Source organism: Columba livia, chromosome 2 (genome assembly GCF_036013475.1).
Source record: "Columba livia isolate bColLiv1 breed racing homer chromosome 2, bColLiv1.pat.W.v2, whole genome shotgun sequence".
Classification (NCBI taxonomy): Eukaryota; Metazoa; Chordata; class Aves; order Columbiformes; family Columbidae; genus Columba; species Columba livia.
Window position 1 is genome coordinate 26601853 of NC_088603.1, and position 18485 is coordinate 26620337.

Below are 18485 nucleotides of genomic sequence, written 5' to 3' on the forward strand. Positions count from 1 at the left end.
GTAGTCTCTCCACAAAAGTTCACTTTAGAATATGGGACACCCCAAAGCTCAGAAGCCCACAGAATCAGTGTTCAGATCTGGCACCTTCACTAGCTGAAAAAGTAAAAGTAAAATATCTTAAGATGAAATGCTGCTACTTCACACTGTTTATAAGCAAGCAGAATGATGGGCAAAGTAGTAATGACAAAATTTTGTTCAAAATTGTGTGAATGATTTGACCTGTCTTACATGATATGCTGTTGCTCGCAGGGTGAGCCTGGCAATGCTGGTCCTGCTGGTGGTCCTGGTCCTGCTGGCCCTGGTGGAATCCCAGGAGAGAGAGGTGTTGCTGGTGTTCCAGGAGGCAAGGGTGAAAAGGTAAGGTGGATGGTCTAACCTGCTTTGTTATGGCATGTACAGGCCGGGAGATGTTTGGATTTCATGAACTTAAAAAAAACTGCAGGTTACCTCCATGTGACTTATTTGCTGTGAAACTGTATTACATGATGACTCATTAGTAGTGAATAAGTCAAGGGTTTGTTGGTCCAACGGACTGACTATTTTCTAAGGTTGTATTTTGATCTTTGCTCAATATTTTGAGTTGGTTTAAGTGGCAGTTAGTGCTCCACAGGTTTGGTTAACAATGAGCTTATCTTTACCACAGAAATACTAAAGCTGTCTTTGAGTACAGGCTTTATAGTAGGAATGTGCCTACTAGTCACAAAGGACTGAGTCTCTGATCCAATCCTTGACTATTCCAGGTGCAGTGACTATGATATAAGTAAATCGGTTACAAAAATCAGCTGTCTATAAAACCAGAAAACATTTTAGCCAATGTAAGCCTTTATATAAAGCTGTGAAGTCTGGTTGCACGCCCTGTTGCTACCTCTGCTTTATCTACAAAATTATCTATAGATCGATTTTTATCTTTTTATGTACATCTCATTCCATATTCTCTTCTGTTCACTATTTAAACTGTAAACTGAAATTTCTAGAACTGCTTTATTTGTTTTGACTAAAATAATCCATAGTCATTTAGCATAAATGAAATTGTAAGGAAATTAAGATGAAAACTGTTTGCAACTTTTAATAAAACACTATGTACTAATAAGCAGATTAATGCAGAAGAGTAGGATATATTAAAAAAGGAGATGGAACAAAGTGCAGGTCTGATTTCTTAACGCTAGTGATCGCCTGGATGTAACTTTTTGTTATACACAACTTATGTCATTTTGTGATCACTCCTATGACATAATTGTTTTTAACAGTTCTTTTCCTGTTTCAAATAGAAAGTAAAACATGAATACCCAAAATAATTTTTACGTGTGGTTATTTCTCAACCAAAAGCAAAGTGATTTTGAAGGGGGATTTACATTCATAGTTTAGAATATATATATATATATATATATATATAAAATAATGCATTTTTCTTCCCCTGTGTGTATTCTAGGGTCCCCCAGGTCTGAGAGGTGATGCTGGTGCAACAGGAAGAGATGGTGCTCGTGTAAGTATCTTTTGGTTCTACTTGAGTTTACCTTGCTACACCTCAGAACTTGAGTGACTGAAAAGGATGTTCAGGACTTGTATCTCCCACTGCATTTCATTTTTTCTTATATTTGCTCACTTTTGATACAAATCAATATGATTTTTTGCCCTTTATCCAGGGATGTTTGAATCTGGGGGGAGAGAAAAGTGATAACTTCTCATGCACACAAGCAGAGAAACGACATCAGCAGAGAGCCTTGTATGTTATAGACAGTTATTCAGTGTGACATTATCCTGTTTAACTCTATGGGCTCAGCCCAGACAGCTAATTCTAAAGGCAGCCTGCAAAACCACACAAAATTATCATTAATTTGAGGTTTTGGCTGTTTGGTCCTAGGCTTTATACTTTGGAAAGAAAACAGCTGAATAGATTTTGTTTTATAAAAGCATGTGTCCTTTATATTGAAAACAGCTGGAAGAAAGTCACACACCTGTCTCTGGGAGGAAAGAGAAAAAAATATTAATAGTCACTCCTGCTTACATTTTGTTAGAAATGACGTCCTGTCTCTTGACCTATAGGGTCTCCCTGGTGCTATTGGTGCTCCTGGCCCTGCTGGTGGTGCTGGTGACCGGGTAAGTCTAGTCTTTGAATGAAAAAGTGTCTTGTTTGTTCTTGCAGTTTACCCATGCATGAATATTTAAGATGAGGAGTTCTGTAAAAAACAGTTCCATCTTTCTAGTGTGCATGAATTCTGCAAGTTTTTCAGATTAGGGTTGCAAGTATTATTGGGACTGTAGAGCTATTCAGTGAAGTTTCCCATAGCAGCCCCAACCTATTCCTAAAAGGGCAGGAAAGAGATACACATCTACATGGCAGTGGGTTATATGGGGAGAAGATTCTGATGTAGGCTTTTCTGAATTCTTCCCAGCTGAGACTAATCTCATAATCCTCCTCACGCTGTGAGAAGAGCTTTTGATATGGTGAACAACCACACATTAGCTCAGAATGATTCTTTATCCTGTCTGATTATTGTTAGAAATTGTAAATACAGGGTGAGTCAAAACAGAAGCATTTTCATTGCCAAATGTGTCTGTACCACAAGATCACCCCTATTCTGACTGCAGTGATGTCATAACATTTTGGAAATCTGTTTTAGGGTGAAGCAGGTTCTGCTGGTCCTGCTGGTCCTGCTGGTGCACGTGGTATCCCTGTAAGTAGCAATTCCTACCACTGTTCCTGTGTCAGAGACATGATATTGAGAAAAATGCCTTTTTAAAGCCCATTCCAACTAGTCCTCTCTTCCTTGTCCTCTCTTTAGGGTGAACGCGGTGAGCCTGGTCCCGTAGGTCCTAGTGGATTTGCTGGACCTCCTGTGAGTATTGTTTGTGCTGTCCTCCTATGGATGTCACACCATTGCTGTATTTTCTGTGCATGCTTTTCCAACTTCTTGTTCAATGTGTTTTTCTGCCCATAGGGTGCAGCTGGTCAGCCTGGTGCTAAAGGCGAGCGTGGGCCTAAGGGACCTAAGGGTGAAAGTGGACCAACAGGTGCTATTGGCCCAATTGGTGCTTCTGGACCACCAGTAAGTGCACTGTCTCTGGTTCCTAACTGTGCTATATAAGCAATATGGTACCCTGAAGGCCTTGAATTTTGAAAAGATAATTAAAAAAAGAAACAAAACTTCAAACTAGACTGTGAGGAAAGTCACCATACTGATATTCACACATTATATAAACTTTGTCAATCTATTTATGTGGGCTCAGATTGTAAGTCTGGAACTGAAACGCAGAGAAAAAAAATCAACTTGCCCTGAAGATCAGCAAAATCAGTATATCTTGGACCATTCAGGGGGTGATTGTGGGTAAGTTCTGAGCTGAGGATGATGGTATCTTCCTCTCAAAGACAGGATGCTCTGTCACTTTCAGACTTTCAGACCCAGTCATCCAAAAGCAAATGTGCAAATTTGTCTGTGCACTCACTTGCACGCAGGCTTTTCGTGTGCTAACACCTTTCTAGCCCAAAGGTATATACTACTTCATATACATGCAGCGCATTACTGGGAAACTGGTTGAAATTATATAGAAAGTCATGCCCTGGTATTTCAAGTACCGTAAAGTAGTGCAAGATAACATGGCTTGGGGTTCCTACTGTATCATTCTAATAGAGCAACACCAGATCCTTGCACTATATGGCTATTATTAGTCATACAGTACAAACAGAGGGCTTGCTGTTCTCTGCTTTACTGTGTCTTTCACATTTTGGCTTTCAGATTTTCTTAGATGCATGTAATAGTTGCAAGGCAAATTCGTTTGAATTATAAATGCCTTATGCAACTCTTCTCAGTTTTACGATACTGATTTTAAATGTCTGTGAGAATTTACTACCCTAGTGTCAGGATAGGAATTGTGATTTTGGGCCAAGTCCTGCTCCTGTTAAAAAAGCAAAATTTCCCTTACTTTCAATGAGAGTGAGATGGAGCCATTATTCTAGATAGGGAAGATTAACACTGTTTGCTTGATTCATTTGTCTTTTTCAATCCTTCATACATAGGGTCCCGCTGGTGCTGCTGGTCCTGCTGGCCCTCGTGGTGACGCTGGTCCTCCTGTAAGTCTTCAGGCTCTTGGCACTGACATTGTTGCTTTTTATGAAGTCATTGTTTCCTTTAAACCAAATCTTCTTTTTCACTTTTATTTTTAGGGCATGACTGGTTTCCCCGGTGCTGCTGGAAGAGTTGGTCCTCCTGGCCCTGCTGTAAGTAACTCGTGAAGAAGTTCTAAAGGGAGATAAATCAGAAGTTGCACCGGTTAGAGATAATCCTCATTTGTGTTAGATGGACACTAATTCTAACTGCACTGAAATCAGCTTAGATCCTTAGAGGACTGGATGATACAAAGTCTCTAAACTGTTTAAACTCCCAGAGTGGGAGTTATGCATTTAGTTTTTGGTTGTTTTGTTTTGTTTTTATAATTCACCAAGCATCCCTCTGCATCTTGAGGTGTCCAACCATTTGTAAAAATCCGTGTTCCTTTTGCTTTTGTTCACTGTGAGTAACTGCATAGCCACTGATTTTGAGTGGAATAAGAAAGTCATGTCCTATTTGTAAAATAATGTTAAGGTTATCTTCTGTCCACACTTTCTAAAGTATCTGCAGTTTCAGCTCCTGTCTCAAGTAGGGCAGCCTCTCGTTTTTAGGAATGTGAATCCTTGCATCTTTATTTTTCAGCCAAAAATTCTAATCTCAAATTAACATTTGTAGTTTTCTTCTTAAAGGTGTTTCTGACCTTTGCCAAAAGGCACTTATTTTGTTAGAAACCCTACATTTTAATATATTTTAAATCCCAGTATCCAAACCAAATAATCCTGTTGAATTTGAAGAGGTTTTTCTGATAGATTTTGTAGTTATATTAATGTATTCAGAGCCAAATAAATATTTTCCTGCCAAATTTTGCGACTTTCACCTGCGCTGAGTAAAGAAAAAAAAATCTCAGTCCAATAATTCTACTGATTACACCTATCTACTGATAACAAAAGCAACAGAAGCTGCTGCTTCACAACAGCTGATAACCTGTTTATTGCAAAGCATGATTTTTGTGAGGTTTATAAAATGAAACTTATCTCTGCTCTCCCCGCTAAATGGGTCTATATTGTAATGATATCATATTCATACTCAATCCTAGGGCATCACTGGTCCCCCTGGTCCTCCTGGCCCAGCTGGTAAAGATGGTGCTAGAGGTCTACGTGGTGATGTTGGTCCAGTTGGCCGTACTGGTGAACAAGGTATTGCTGGCCCACCTGGTTTCGCTGGTGAGAAAGGTCCAGCTGGAGAGGCTGGTGCTGCTGTAAGTTCCTCAGCATGATATCTCATTAAAAATGTTTTTCTTCATGTAAATGTTATGGCTTCTAAGATACTTTGGCCATTTGTGAAGGGCTTTTCTCTTTTATCCTCAGATTTAGCAAAGCTTTTAAGTAGAAGCTCCACTGAGACTCAAGCAAGTGTTTATAGGCATGTTTGACAAATACGTCATAGGAAGTGAACCTGATCTCAGGGTCAGGTTTTTATCTTTTTTTTCTTTTTTTTGTGGTGAATTGCATCTTTCTCTGCAATTATCCACGTGAAAGCAAAAGGCTAACTGCAGAAGAAATTGCTACTTAGTCTGAGAAAGGGAAGTAGTGTCTCCTACTTTGAAATTGAGCGTCACAGATGGAAAAAGAAGGAACATGTGAACATTCATTTAGAACAATCTCTATTCATTTCTGCATCAGAAACACTAATTTGAGGGGATCACAAGGTTAAAGTTGTCTGGCCCCAGGGTGGCTTAGAATTATGCAAATAAATTAATTAATGTTGAGTGCCTGATAGTTGAATTACTGACATTTTTAAAATCAGACATATTTCTGTCTTATGGAAGTATGCATTTGTGTGAAATAACACTCTGTCTTTCTCAAAAAAATTATACAAATATCTTCTGTGATCTGCAGAAGTTGCAGCTAAGAATGAAATCTTCAGTGTCATTGTTAGACATCTACATTAAAATTTTGAAAGTGACAGTTGAAAATTTCCCCTTTAATGTCCAGTATAAAGCAATACATTTTCTAATTTTTATTCTCTAATTTAATTTCAATTGTGAAAAATGTAATTGAACTAGTAGGTCTGACTGTAAATTAGGATAATAATTTTGGGTAATCTATCAGGATGATTACTTATGCCAAGTTTACTGCTATGTATGCTCAAATTTCAAGGAAATGGAAAAGTGACTTGACTAGATAATCTTTACCTTTCAAATGGTCAATATAGAGCTCTAAGGGTTGTTTGGAGATGTCAGATACCACCTAAGAGATCTTCTAAGGCTGTCTCTGGATCAGTCTCAGATGGCCAGTCTCTTTGCTATGGAATCCCCTCACACAGTCATCCTCTCCATACTTAACACCCCAATTTTCATGCACCACCCACTGTTATTGAATGGGATGGGAAAAAAACGTATATAGTGTTGTTCTTTAACAGCATTTTCACTGGGAAACAGTTGTGAGGGGAGTATAACCAGCTTTATATTCTTACAGTTATTTAGCTTTGTAGTTTAAAGTCATACGGCTTGGTTGCAATTTCTAGGATCTAGCATTAACATACATTGAGATCCTTGAAAAGCAGTTGATATTGTTGTAGAGCAAATCAAATGAGAAACGTGAAGTGCCATAAAAATTATATTTTTCTCTGTTAATATAAATAATATTCTCTTTATGTCATAGGGTCCTCCTGGTGCTCCAGGTCCTCAAGGTATTCTTGGTGCTCCTGGTATCCTTGGGCTGCCTGGCTCTCGGGGAGAACGTGGTCTTCCAGGCATCTCTGGAGCAACAGTGAGTATATGGCTAGTTAACTCATTTAAAAAGAAAAAAGTTTACGTCTCCTCTTAAGGGAAACCAGGGAAAAGGAGATGTGGAATCTGCTGTTTCCATTGCTGCTGCAAACAGAGGATATGGACCTCACAGACTTAGAGCAGTGGAAGAAATGATTGCTCGCTGCAGACAAACAAGACTTGTGTCTGCAAGTGAGCATTTTTTTGAATGGAATCAGAGGTTTCTGATAGAAGAAGAACATTTAGAATGAAGATAATATTTGGTATAGTTAGATATGTTTCTTGTGTCATTAATTTGTTTCACTTCCAGAATTGATTGCAGAGAAATGTTTCTCTTAGATATAGGCCAAAAGTTCTGTAAGACTGGTTGTGTTGTATTATAATGTCACATTTTGTTATCACTGTTCCTGTATTTAGGGTGAACCTGGTCCTCTGGGTGTTGCTGGTCCTCCTGGTGCCCGTGGTCCCTCTGGTCCTGTGGGTTCTCCTGGTCCAAATGGTGCTCCTGGTGAAGCTGGTCGTGATGTAAGCTACGTCTTATTTCCTCTTCAGGATTACTTTTCTTTTATTCTGAGCCAAAGACAGACAGAAAAAGCAGATGCGACTGGAGGTTATTCTGCCAGGAATATATGAGGAAAGCTTGTTATCACCAAATTTTCATAAGCATCATATTAGATGCAATAAACATAGCTTTCAGGGAAGTATAGAAACTGCAGCCACTTTTACTTGAGGGGTCTCATGATTTGTGGCATTAAAGACAAAGTGTTATTTAACTTTAGGCCCACTCAGAAGGCATATGAAGCACGTTACACAAAATGTTGGAATTCAGTTATTGGACGTGTGCAACACTCAGCACTACTTTGGAGCCCTAACAAAACGGGTACACTTTAACATTGTGGCTGAACGAGATAATGTTTCTCAATATGCATTCTGTCACCACAAAATGTGAAGTATACTTGTAGGCTAAAAACATGATGGAACAAACTCAGGCCTGTGTGGTCGGTTCTGCTGAACAGCAGAGATCAGTGCAGGTTAAGACCTGAGTCCTATGCAGAAGGGAGAATGTGGGAACACTGAAGTGGAACAAACTGCTCCCTCTGCTGCCCTGCCTTATGGGTCATTACTTGCAGGACAGGGTCCTGATCCCAGTTCTACACAGAGCAGCAAATAAACTTACCCATCCAGTTTAACCATCCAAGTTGGTAGTTCACCTCGAAGAAAGTTATCCATACAGTGGTTATACATTACTTACACTATAAGAACAGTTAAAGTGTTAACATGTTACCTTGTCTACTGTAAGGATAACTATATAAAGCTTTCTCTGGACCTTATCAGAAGAACTTATTTGATAACCTGAAGTATTGTTAACAAGAGACTCCTGTGAGTCCTGAAACTGGAAAAAAAAAAAGCTTTGCTAGCGTACACAGTGAAACAGTTGAAGTGAAATAAACATTCGCAAATGAAGTCATTTAAGCTTGTGAAGTACCACAACAAAGTAATTTAGCTTGACTACTGTGTAAGTCCTTTTCTCGCCACTGGCATTTTTCATCTAACAAGTAAGTCTCACTTTTAGAAGAGTGTATGAAGTGTATGAAGACCACTATTGTCTTGACCTTTTCATTTAGAGAAATATAGCGAAATCCAGTAACTTTCTTCTTGTACTGAACTTGCAAAGACTTAAAAGGCCATCTTATTTTTCTGAGAACACTTAAAATATATATAGGGGATTTGAAAGTGGCATTTATAAGGAAGAGTTTTTTATTGTCAAAATTTACGCTATCTCATCTCAATGTCTTCTTATTCTCATTGGAAGCAATTAGACTGACACACAGTTCCATGTGAGATGAAGGCTGATGGAATTTAATGCTTTTTTCATGGTATTTTAACAGGGCAACCCTGGAAATGATGGTCCTCCAGGCCGTGATGGTGCTCCTGGCTTCAAGGTAACTTGTTCTTTTATTTCGTAATCATGGAAGAAATATTCCAGTATGTGTAAGTCAGTAGTAACACACTGTCTGTCCCTTTCCACTCCTTTGTTCCCAGGGAGAGCGTGGAGCTCCTGGTAGCCCTGGTCCCAGTGGTGCACTGGGTGCTCCTGGTCCTCATGGCCAAGTTGGTCCTGCTGGAAAGCCTGGAAACCGTGGTGAACCTGTAAGTTGATAAGACCTTAATTTTTTTCATTAACACAGCACTAACATTTGTCCATAATATATACATATTATACCTCAAGTCCCTACAATACGTGGATAATTATTTTGCTTTCTGCAGAGATGTGTTGAGCATGGAATCTTCCTTAGGTATAATATACAGCACTGACAAGCATTTTTCTATTCCTGTTTCAGGGTCCTGCTGGTGTTGTGGGTCCTGCTGGTGCTTTTGGTCCAAGAGGTCTTGCTGTAAGTCTGATTTCTAAATACAATACCACATTGACACAAGAAGAGAAAACATGCTTTATTAATAAGAACTTGTGACTGTGCTCAAGATATGGGTCCAAAAAGTAGTGTTTAAGGAGCTGCAAATATTTATAGACCTAGAATTAAGATGAGTGTTCTCTTGTATGGAAGCAATCCTGAAGCTTTTGGGATTGACACTCTTCCTGGGTATGTTAACATGTTGTGTGTAAATATATATATATAACAGGAGCAACCTATGGAATAAGGTAGAATGCTCATGCTTAATTCTTGCTTTGACAGTGGTACATACTTGAAGCCTTCTATTTTATTTCTCATACACCTATATCCCTTCCTAGGGCCCACAAGGTCCACGTGGTGAGAAAGGTCTACCTGGTGATAAGGGTCCAAGAGGTCTGCCTGGCTTGAAGGGACACAATGGATTGCAGGGTCTTCCTGGTCTTGCTGTAAGTAAATGATTTTCAGTATTTTGAATATAAAGAGCAAAAAAAAAGGAAATAAGGTCACCCTAGTGTGCAACTACATATGCACAACCCATCAGGTTGATACCACTTACTGCATTCTGTATCATCTTTCAAAGGCCATGAGATTCTCTTTAACACTCAACTGTCTTCAGACAAAATGACAAATTTTTATATTGCCATTGATAGTTGGCTTTAAACCTGTAAGTAACATTAGTTGTCCTGAAACTCAACTGCATTTGGTCTGCACAGAGCTCAAAAAGCTCTGCCTTTTTTAAAATACTATTTCTTATTTTGGCCATAAATTGTAAAGCTTTGTGTTAAAGAGTAACAGAAGTAACGTGTAGATTTTCTTCTTTTTAAATTCTGGTATCCCCTTTAGGAATTCTGATGTTTGTTTTAAAGTCTTCTCTGAAAATCTGAAGAAACAATATAGAGGCTTTTATAGGTTATCCTCTTAAATGCCTCTTTATGCTCTCCCTCCTCCCTCCCAAAAAACAGCATTTTATACCCCAACTCTGCTAATAACTGTCATTAGCCCTAGATTCTCATTCTCTGAGCCCAAATATCTCCCCCATGAATCATGCTAATACAAATGTGTGCCACTGCATCTTTTTAATTACTATGCATGTATCTTTCCCAATAGGGCCAACATGGTGATCAAGGTCCTCCTGGTAATATCGGCCCTGCTGGCCCAAGGGTATGTGAATTTAAGAGCATATACAAATAACTCTCCCATTCCTTTTGTGCAATATATATGTACACTCCTGTTTATATGAATCTCTATTCGTAGTGTTTTCTACTGTTATTAAACTGTTTGAGTTTCCTTTTAGGGTCCACCTGGTCCTTCTGGTCCTCCTGGTAAAGATGGTCGCAATGGTCTCCCTGGACCTATTGGCCCTGCTGGTGCACGTGGCTCTCATGGTAGCCAAGGCCCTGCTGTGAGTATAACTTATTGTTGTTAATTGAATAAACACATTTATGTCACAGTTACAAGACAACCACTTCAAAACCTTAGCAGTTTAGGAAAATATTTATTTATTAAATTAAAAAATTATTCCAAATGTCTGTTGGTATTTAGCATTAAACATTCCCCTGACAGGCCTAAACCTGAAGTCCTTGTTCATTCCTTATGGCCAGAGAGCAAATACCCAAAGAAAATGTGGTAGTCCTATGCTGTGCATCTTCTACTGCTTGAGGCCCATAGTAGTCACCACAGGGTGGGTCCATATGTGCTGCCTCAGACTGGAGCTCAGGGTGCTAGGGGTTAATTAGGAATATGCATTTGTGGAAGAATTTAGTCGAGAGAACCATATCTGTAATAGAATGCTGCTTGTCTTTTGCTTTTGAAAAACTATAGGGTCCTCCCGGTCCTCCCGGTCCCCCTGGTCCCCCTGGTCCAAATGGTGGTGGATACGAAGTTGGCTATGATGCAGAATACTACCGGGCTGATCAACCTTCTCTCAGACCCAAGGATTATGAAGTTGATGCCACTCTGAAAACTTTGAACAACCAAATTGAGACCCTGCTGACCCCAGAAGGCTCCAGAAAGAACCCAGCTCGCACCTGCCGTGACCTAAGACTTAGCCACCCAGAATGGAGCAGCGGTATGTTAGTGCCAGATGTTTGCCCTTTCTGGCTCAGGGAGCAGTTCCCTTTCTTTGATGAATGGTATCCTTGGCCACCCAGTGAAAATACTAAGTGACTAATTAATTTCTCTCTGCCTCCACTGAAAATAGATGTAAGGACATTCCGAAAAGCTGTTTATAGCCATTGTTGCAAAATTATTGCAATAATTTTCCAAAATAATACAAGAATACTTAACTCAGCTTTTGGATATAATTCCTTATACATTAACAATCTAAAATACATATACCAGTTATCACCTTAGTATTGTACCCAGTTGTGATATTTATGACCTCTGAGTTCCTATATCAAAGAAGTGAATATAAACTGAATGCAAATATTAGGCTGAGTGAACTATTGTTCACATTTCTGTCCTCAATCGCAGGCTTCTACTGGATTGACCCTAACCAAGGCTGCTCTGCGGATGCCATTAGAGCGTACTGTGACTTTGCCACTGGTGAGACTTGCATCCATGCTAACCCCGACAATATTCCTGCTAAGAACTGGTATGTCAACAAGAATCCCAAGGACAAGAAGCATGTGTGGTTTGGTGAAACTATCAATGGTGGCAGCCAGGTAAGTGATTTATGGGAGGATGATCATTTCCTACAGTGCTGTCTGAAGAATTCCCAATTCACAGGCTCTCAGCGAGCAAACACATAAACTCTCCTAGAGGAGAAATATGAAAAAGGGAACTACTTTTTATCTCAAGGGAACAGAGCTCCAGTTCTGGTTATGATCACAATTTGCTAAAAGGATTTCTCAATATTGTTCTAATTTTTCTTGGTGACTGCAAACGATCAATTCCATATGACTAATGGCTATTGCCAAGGGAAGCCTGGACTGAAATATAGTGTATTAGTATAAAGACAGCCCAGAAACTGTCTGAAAAAGTAAGACAAATATCTTTGCTTCTTGTTTTGATATTTTTTACATGACACTGTTCCTGGAAAGATATTTATATTACACACCACAGATCCTGAGTGTATGCCACCACGTTCAGAATTACCAGTGTAATTAGAAATGAGAAATGAACGTACTTGCACATTAGACACTGTACTAGCCAACTGCAAATAAATAGCTTTTGTACATCTAAGGAGATGTAATTACATAATTCTTAAATGAAACTGAGTTGATGTTTTGATGAAATCACAGTGTCCAAGATCTATAGTAAAAGAACATAAGACTGATGACACTGGCTCAGAACAAGGGTCCAGGGTAGTCTGGGGTCCTGTTTTTTACGGTGGCTAAAAGCAGATACTGTAAAAGAATATAAGAACGAAATAAATATTTGTAACATCCACAGACACTATTCTATTAAACTAAAAAAAAAAAAGATTTGGGGGTTTTCTTGAGACAGGCATTGTTTCTGTCTATCTACAGAAACGATAGATTTCCTTGAACTTGTGTGATCTTGTCTTAGACTCCACATAAACTGTTAACACCCCATCTTGGAACCAATTTCTACAATTTAATTGACTACATCCACTCATGTCTGGTTTTCAACCTACCTCCTACTAGTTTTATTTGATGTTCTTTAGTTGCAATAGACAAGTGAGCACAGACTTATGTGATTATTTTTTCTCATGTTCCTAGAAAAAATATCACATACTTCCACTACAAACATCCACCATTCCCCAGCAATACAACTGACCAGGTTCCTTTCTGTTTTCCAGTTTGAATACAATGATGAAGGAGTCACCTCAAAGGATATGGCCACCCAACTTGCCTTCATGCGTCTGCTGGCCAACCATGCCTCCCAGAACATCACCTACCACTGCAAGAACAGCATTGCCTACATGGATGAGGAAACGGGCAATCTTAAAAAGGCTGTTATACTGCAGGGATCCAATGATGTTGAGCTACGAGCTGAAGGCAACAGCAGATTCACTTTCAGTGTTCTCGAGGATGGCTGTTCTGTAAGTAACGCAGAAACCACGGGCACCACGATTGCCTATGCTTAAGCACGTGATGAGGAACAGAGTTTCAGAATTAGATTCTCAGTCAGACCAGCAAAATTTTATGCAATGAAGATAAATAGCTTAAAAAACAAACTATGCCAGATCTTTAACAAGTGGGAAGGAGAGGGGTACAAACAAAGCCACCTTCTGCTGTGCAGTGTGGCAAGGAAAAAGAAAAAGCTTTTCAGAGGGACCAGACCCAGATCCTGTGTAAGCTGAAGACTGATGAGAAAATTGTGCACAAGCTATGGGAGGGGGAGGATCTTTAAGTCCTGAAAAACTCAGGCAGGGTTCTCTGAGGATTTAACATTAGTGTGAATAACATAGTAGTTTATGTAAAGCATCACACATATAACTTCAGAAGATTAATGTAAATATTTTCTCTGTATCAGAGATCTAAATAATTGGACATGGGTATCTGACTTGCTAACAATGTTCAGCAAAATTAATATGAAATTCTTTCAGAAATTATCCATTCAGGTGAAACAATTCTCAGTACTATGAACAATGCAATAACAATTGTAATGAATCTTCTCTTGCAGAAAAAGAACAATAAATGGGGCAAAACAATTATTGAATACAGAACAAACAAGCCATCTCGCTTGCCCATCCTTGACATTGCACCTTTGGATATTGGCGGCGCTGACCAAGAATTTGGTGTGGACATTGGCCCAGTCTGTTTCAAATGAATGAACTAAAATTAACTTAAAGCCTCTCCCAAATTATTCTCTTGTCATTTCTTTTTATAATGAAAGCTGACTCCTTCCATTTCTTCTGTTCATCTACTTGCTTAAACTCTGGGCGAAAGAGAAGGAGAAGAATTGATTGGAGCATTGTGCAATGAAATTTAATACAGCCCCAAAAGAACTTGGAAGTCTTTCAGGATTTACCACCTTGCTTTGGGAAATGTCAACCTTTGTAAAGAAAAAAAAATAAACAAAATAAAAAATCATGAAAGTTTGCACCACTTGTGGCCTTTGAATATCTTCCACAGAGGAAGTTTAAAACCACGACTTACAAAGGTTTAAACTACCTCATACACTAAGTCAAGTGTGATCCACATCTTTTGTAGGAACTTCTCCATATGATCTGAGGTACTTTCAGTTCCACTCAAAAATACGGTGGTGCTAATTATTATTACAGAGTATCTTTCCAATACTTGAACTTTGATGGTGCTAGTAGCATTTAAAGTATCACTTCTCTGTTTCTTTGAAGTCTGTCTCAAAACTTAGAATGTCCTGTCTCACCCACAGCTTAAGCATGTGGATCAATTTTCCTCATCTTTGTCTTCTTCCTCCAAAATCAGGTGCTCCTGCTTTCAAATTTCATTTCCATCTTCTACAATGGGTAAAAAAAAATCATTTCTCTAAAAAAGAAAGAAAATGTATTTTGTATATGTGAGATGTTTAAATAAATTGTGAAAAAAAAATGAAATAAAGCATGTCCAGTGTTCCAAAAGAAGCTATTCAATGAGTTAAGTTGCTTGCTTAGATGCCTTGGCAGATTTTCATACCCAGAATTTACAATACGTTTCATTACTGCAACTATCTTAGCCCATTGCTGTAAAATATTTTCTTAGAGCATTCAAAGTCTGCCTACAACTCTCTTATAGGTGTGATTGTCTATTTGACTCTTTATTTCAAAACCACCTTTTGAAAAGTCCACAATATAGTATGAGAAGTTCAAAAGTAGAAATAATTCCTTCCTTTTTTCCAAATGCTAAACAGGATTAATGGCCAAAAGAAGGAAAATGAGGCTTCATCTTACACTTGAAGACAGAAAGCTCCTTGGTGTTAAGAGAATTGTGCTGTGTGCTTTCAAAATGATATGCAGAAGCCCATACAAGAAACCTCTAAACTTGGTTGTCTTGTCAGGGAGATCAGGATTTGTTAGGCTCTTACTATTCATTCAGTTCTGTGTGAGACACAGAACTATCTGGTATTGCTAATGTTATAATTCACTGTCACAAAAAACACACCACAAGAAGTAAAGACTGTTCTTCTCTGAGGCCTTTTTAAGAGACTGCTGTCATACAGTGCTTTTCTGAAAACCCTAAGTGAACCGTAATTCCAACAGCCGTGTTTTTGGAATAGGGAAGGCACTCGGGAGAACACACAAAGGACCATGAGGACAAGAGCAAAAGCAGGTAAGGTGAGAGGTGAGAGAGACTTCGTCAGCAGGAACTCCCAAAGGGAAGCATGAAGAAAATATCCAGGAGAAGATCCCTATCACCTGGAGAAAGCACCGTTCCAAAGGTTAGTGGCTGAGAGTCTGAAGGCACCTCCAAACAGTGCAAGGAGGAATAAGCTTCTAAAGAAATTTTTTAGTTCTTGCTTGCAATTAATCGGTTAAGGGAAAATGGACAAATATCAAAACAGGGCCCTACGTGTAGCTGCTATGTGCCCACAGCTGTGTGCTGAATTAACAGAAGGGGAATTGCTGTGATAAAATAACAGCCTATTTTTTCTTGAGTAAAACATACTACAGGTAAACACCTGCATTGATTCATCGGACCAGGATGATTCATAAAGTGTTAGTATTTCAGTCATTGTCTTGGTATGTCAAAATATAATTTTTATTGTTGTTCTAAAAAGAAAATAGTTAAATGTTTTAGCATGGCAAGAGTGTCTCTTCTTACATAGATTATCTACACACCAGGAAGCTCCTACAAGGACTGAAAAGATAAAATAACACCCTTCAGTCCACACAATCCACTAGGATGTATGCAAAGGTTATTGCTAGGACTAGGAGGTGGATTTGCTGCCTGGGAAGGAAAACAAAACCAAACCAAACCACAACACATTTAAATTAACACTTGAGGTTTAGCAAGGAAACTACAAAAGGCAAATCCTGTCTCTTTTGTCATCTTCTGATTTCTCCTTTGTTCTCTGTGATCTGTTCCACAGCATGTCCTGCCAGGCACAGAACACTTCCTTTCTACCAGCTCATTGGTAACATCCAAATTCTGCTGTGTTTTCACACCTTTGCCACAGAAGTGGACTCATTTGGAAATCAAAGCTGAAAAAATACATAGCACCTACCTGTCAACTTCTATCCTCATTAGCATCAAGAAGATACTCAGTTTGGCCTGCAGGTTTTGAGCTCATCAGAATGTACTGTCCATTTTGCTTACGCTGTGCACAATATTGAAGAAACTGTCTTTCCTCTCAAAAACTATAGCTGAAAATCAGTGAGATGAACTGCAGGCAGCACAGGGAGGCTTCATATTGTCAAATTTCAGGAATATAAAATGATGAGTAAACTTCTGGTAAAGTGAAATTAATCATTTTTGGGAGTGGTCTGCCTCTCTGTAAGGATTATCTCTGGAGCATTTAACTAGAAGTGGGTACATATCAGCAGTAATGCAACTAGACTGTTAGCATAAATCAGCTAAAACAATAGGGTTAAAACAGGTTAAAGTTTGTGTTCAGAACAAGAAAGAAACCTGGAAGGAAAGGAAAATAGCTGGGGTAACTAAGCGAAAGATAAATTGCTGGAGAAGATGCATGAGGCTTACTAAAAAGTCTGTAGAAGTGTTTAAAGTGTCCCTGTGCATATGAACTGGGATTCCTACACAGTCCTCTTGACACCTGAATTTTACTAGTTGTGATGGGCAACAGCTCTTGAGGCTGGTTTGCACTTTTATAAGCATGTTCTGTCCATGAGCACAAGACCCTCCCAGTCAGCCTGTGATCCCAGCATGCAGGGGAATCGTTCAGATAAATGTGAATCTAACAAAACAGCAGTTGCCAGGGGGTGATGAATTAATTCAGTCTCCCCTTTCCTTTCTCCTCCTGAGTGTAGCTTGCTCTCCTGGGCCCAGTCTCAGGCTGGCAGATGCTGCTTCCCACTCCCACAGGCTCAGCTGGCAGTACGTTGGGCTCCCCATAGCCTGTGCTTTTGCATGAATATGGCATAAGTACGTTAAAAATAGAGGTGATGTGAACATGTTAAATTCAAGCAAGGCAGAGCAAAAAGAAACTTCCAAACCTGGAAAGCTGTTGCAGAAGGAACAGTTGTGACTGTGCAGGCTCCTTCACTGGGAAGAGAATAATGAGCCACTGATCACCATCATAAAGATCTCTGTTCATCAGTTTAAAACATAAATACTGTGCCAAAGACTGCAAATAGACAGATTTCCTTTAATACAAGTAATGGACTAAGCAACATTAAGAGGCTGCAGCTTTTGACATGACTTGACGAGTTCTGCTGTCGCGCTTAGTGGTTTCAGACAGGATCTCCTAGAAGATGTTTTTCTAACACCTACTTGATGCAGTGTTTTAGATTAGAATAATGCATACTAATTTCAAACAATGAGAGAATAGCAAGTTCAAGTGAAGAAATTCTTAGATACGCTACGAGAAGAAATCTTAAATTCATCTGGCTTTATGCAGGCTTCATTCTGATCTCATTGAAATACCACTAATTTTCTGTATTGCTCCACTATAAACCCCAGATGAAAAATGATTGCAACCTATGGTGCATAAACAAAGATCTTCCACAGAAATTACTATATTTTCATAATCTTTGGCTGGAGTAAATTTGTCCTATCCTGGAAAACAGGTGGTTGAATACAGGTGTTACATGAGCAAAATTTCCTAAACATGATTACATGCTTGAGTATACTCTCCAAGTACTCAGGAAATTCTGGTTCTCGTTAAGCCAAGTATAATTATCAACAGAAACAAATACAACATTTGAATCCTATTTTGAACACAAGCATTGGAAATATATATAATCCATTCCGATAATTATTGTCAACATCATCTTAAAAACACTTATATCTTTTATTTTCTCTTATTGCTTTCAAGCTTCCGAAAGTGACTATTTGGGTGAAATTAAACAAGTTTTCCCAAGTGCCCATTCTTAACACCCTTAGTGAAACAGCCAGAGCAGGTCTCCATCATTTCCATGCACATAGTGCACCACCTATTGACTTAGACACTAATTACCAGCCCCTGAAGAGTGTTGGGTGGTTTGTTTGTTTGTTTGTTTTTCTGAATTCACTGTCATGGTTACTATCCATATCTTTTGCCTATATCCCAAGGACTATCTCTGCAAAATAACAGTATCACAACTCATCCTAAAAATATATTATCTTATCAGAAGAACACCCACCCAAAGCAGAAAAGCTCCTGGCAGCAAACTGCAGTCTCACTCGGGGTAGAAAAGACTCAAGACAATAATAATTGAGTCTTACAGTTGTTACG

At 39.0% G+C, this 18485-nt stretch overlaps 1 protein-coding gene across 3 annotated transcripts in view; it reads left to right on the forward strand.

Annotated features, from left to right (window-relative positions):
- COL1A2 (collagen type I alpha 2 chain) overlaps nucleotides 1–14239 on the forward strand; it is a 39186-nt gene extending 24947 nt beyond the window's left edge. For all 3 annotated transcript variants that reach the window (XM_065051087.1, XM_005504926.3, XM_065051088.1), the window contains 21 exons: nucleotides 250–357; nucleotides 1430–1483; nucleotides 2044–2097; nucleotides 2622–2675; nucleotides 2784–2837; nucleotides 2940–3047; nucleotides 4016–4069; nucleotides 4163–4216; nucleotides 5143–5304; nucleotides 6710–6817; nucleotides 7234–7341; nucleotides 8706–8759; nucleotides 8860–8967; nucleotides 9159–9212; nucleotides 9566–9673; nucleotides 10335–10388; nucleotides 10522–10629; nucleotides 11049–11295; nucleotides 11700–11890; nucleotides 12991–13233; nucleotides 13818–14239. In XM_065051087.1, the coding sequence (XP_064907159.1) occupies nucleotides 250–357; nucleotides 1430–1483; nucleotides 2044–2097; nucleotides 2622–2675; nucleotides 2784–2837; nucleotides 2940–3047; nucleotides 4016–4069; nucleotides 4163–4216; nucleotides 5143–5304; nucleotides 6710–6817; nucleotides 7234–7341; nucleotides 8706–8759; nucleotides 8860–8967; nucleotides 9159–9212; nucleotides 9566–9673; nucleotides 10335–10388; nucleotides 10522–10629; nucleotides 11049–11295; nucleotides 11700–11890; nucleotides 12991–13233; nucleotides 13818–13964 (2232 nt within the window). In that variant the 3' untranslated portion in view covers nucleotides 13965–14239. The remainder of the gene's footprint in view (nucleotides 1–249; nucleotides 358–1429; nucleotides 1484–2043; nucleotides 2098–2621; nucleotides 2676–2783; nucleotides 2838–2939; nucleotides 3048–4015; nucleotides 4070–4162; nucleotides 4217–5142; nucleotides 5305–6709; nucleotides 6818–7233; nucleotides 7342–8705; nucleotides 8760–8859; nucleotides 8968–9158; nucleotides 9213–9565; nucleotides 9674–10334; nucleotides 10389–10521; nucleotides 10630–11048; nucleotides 11296–11699; nucleotides 11891–12990; nucleotides 13234–13817) is intronic.
- The last annotated feature ends 4246 nt before the right edge of the window (nucleotides 14240–18485 follow it).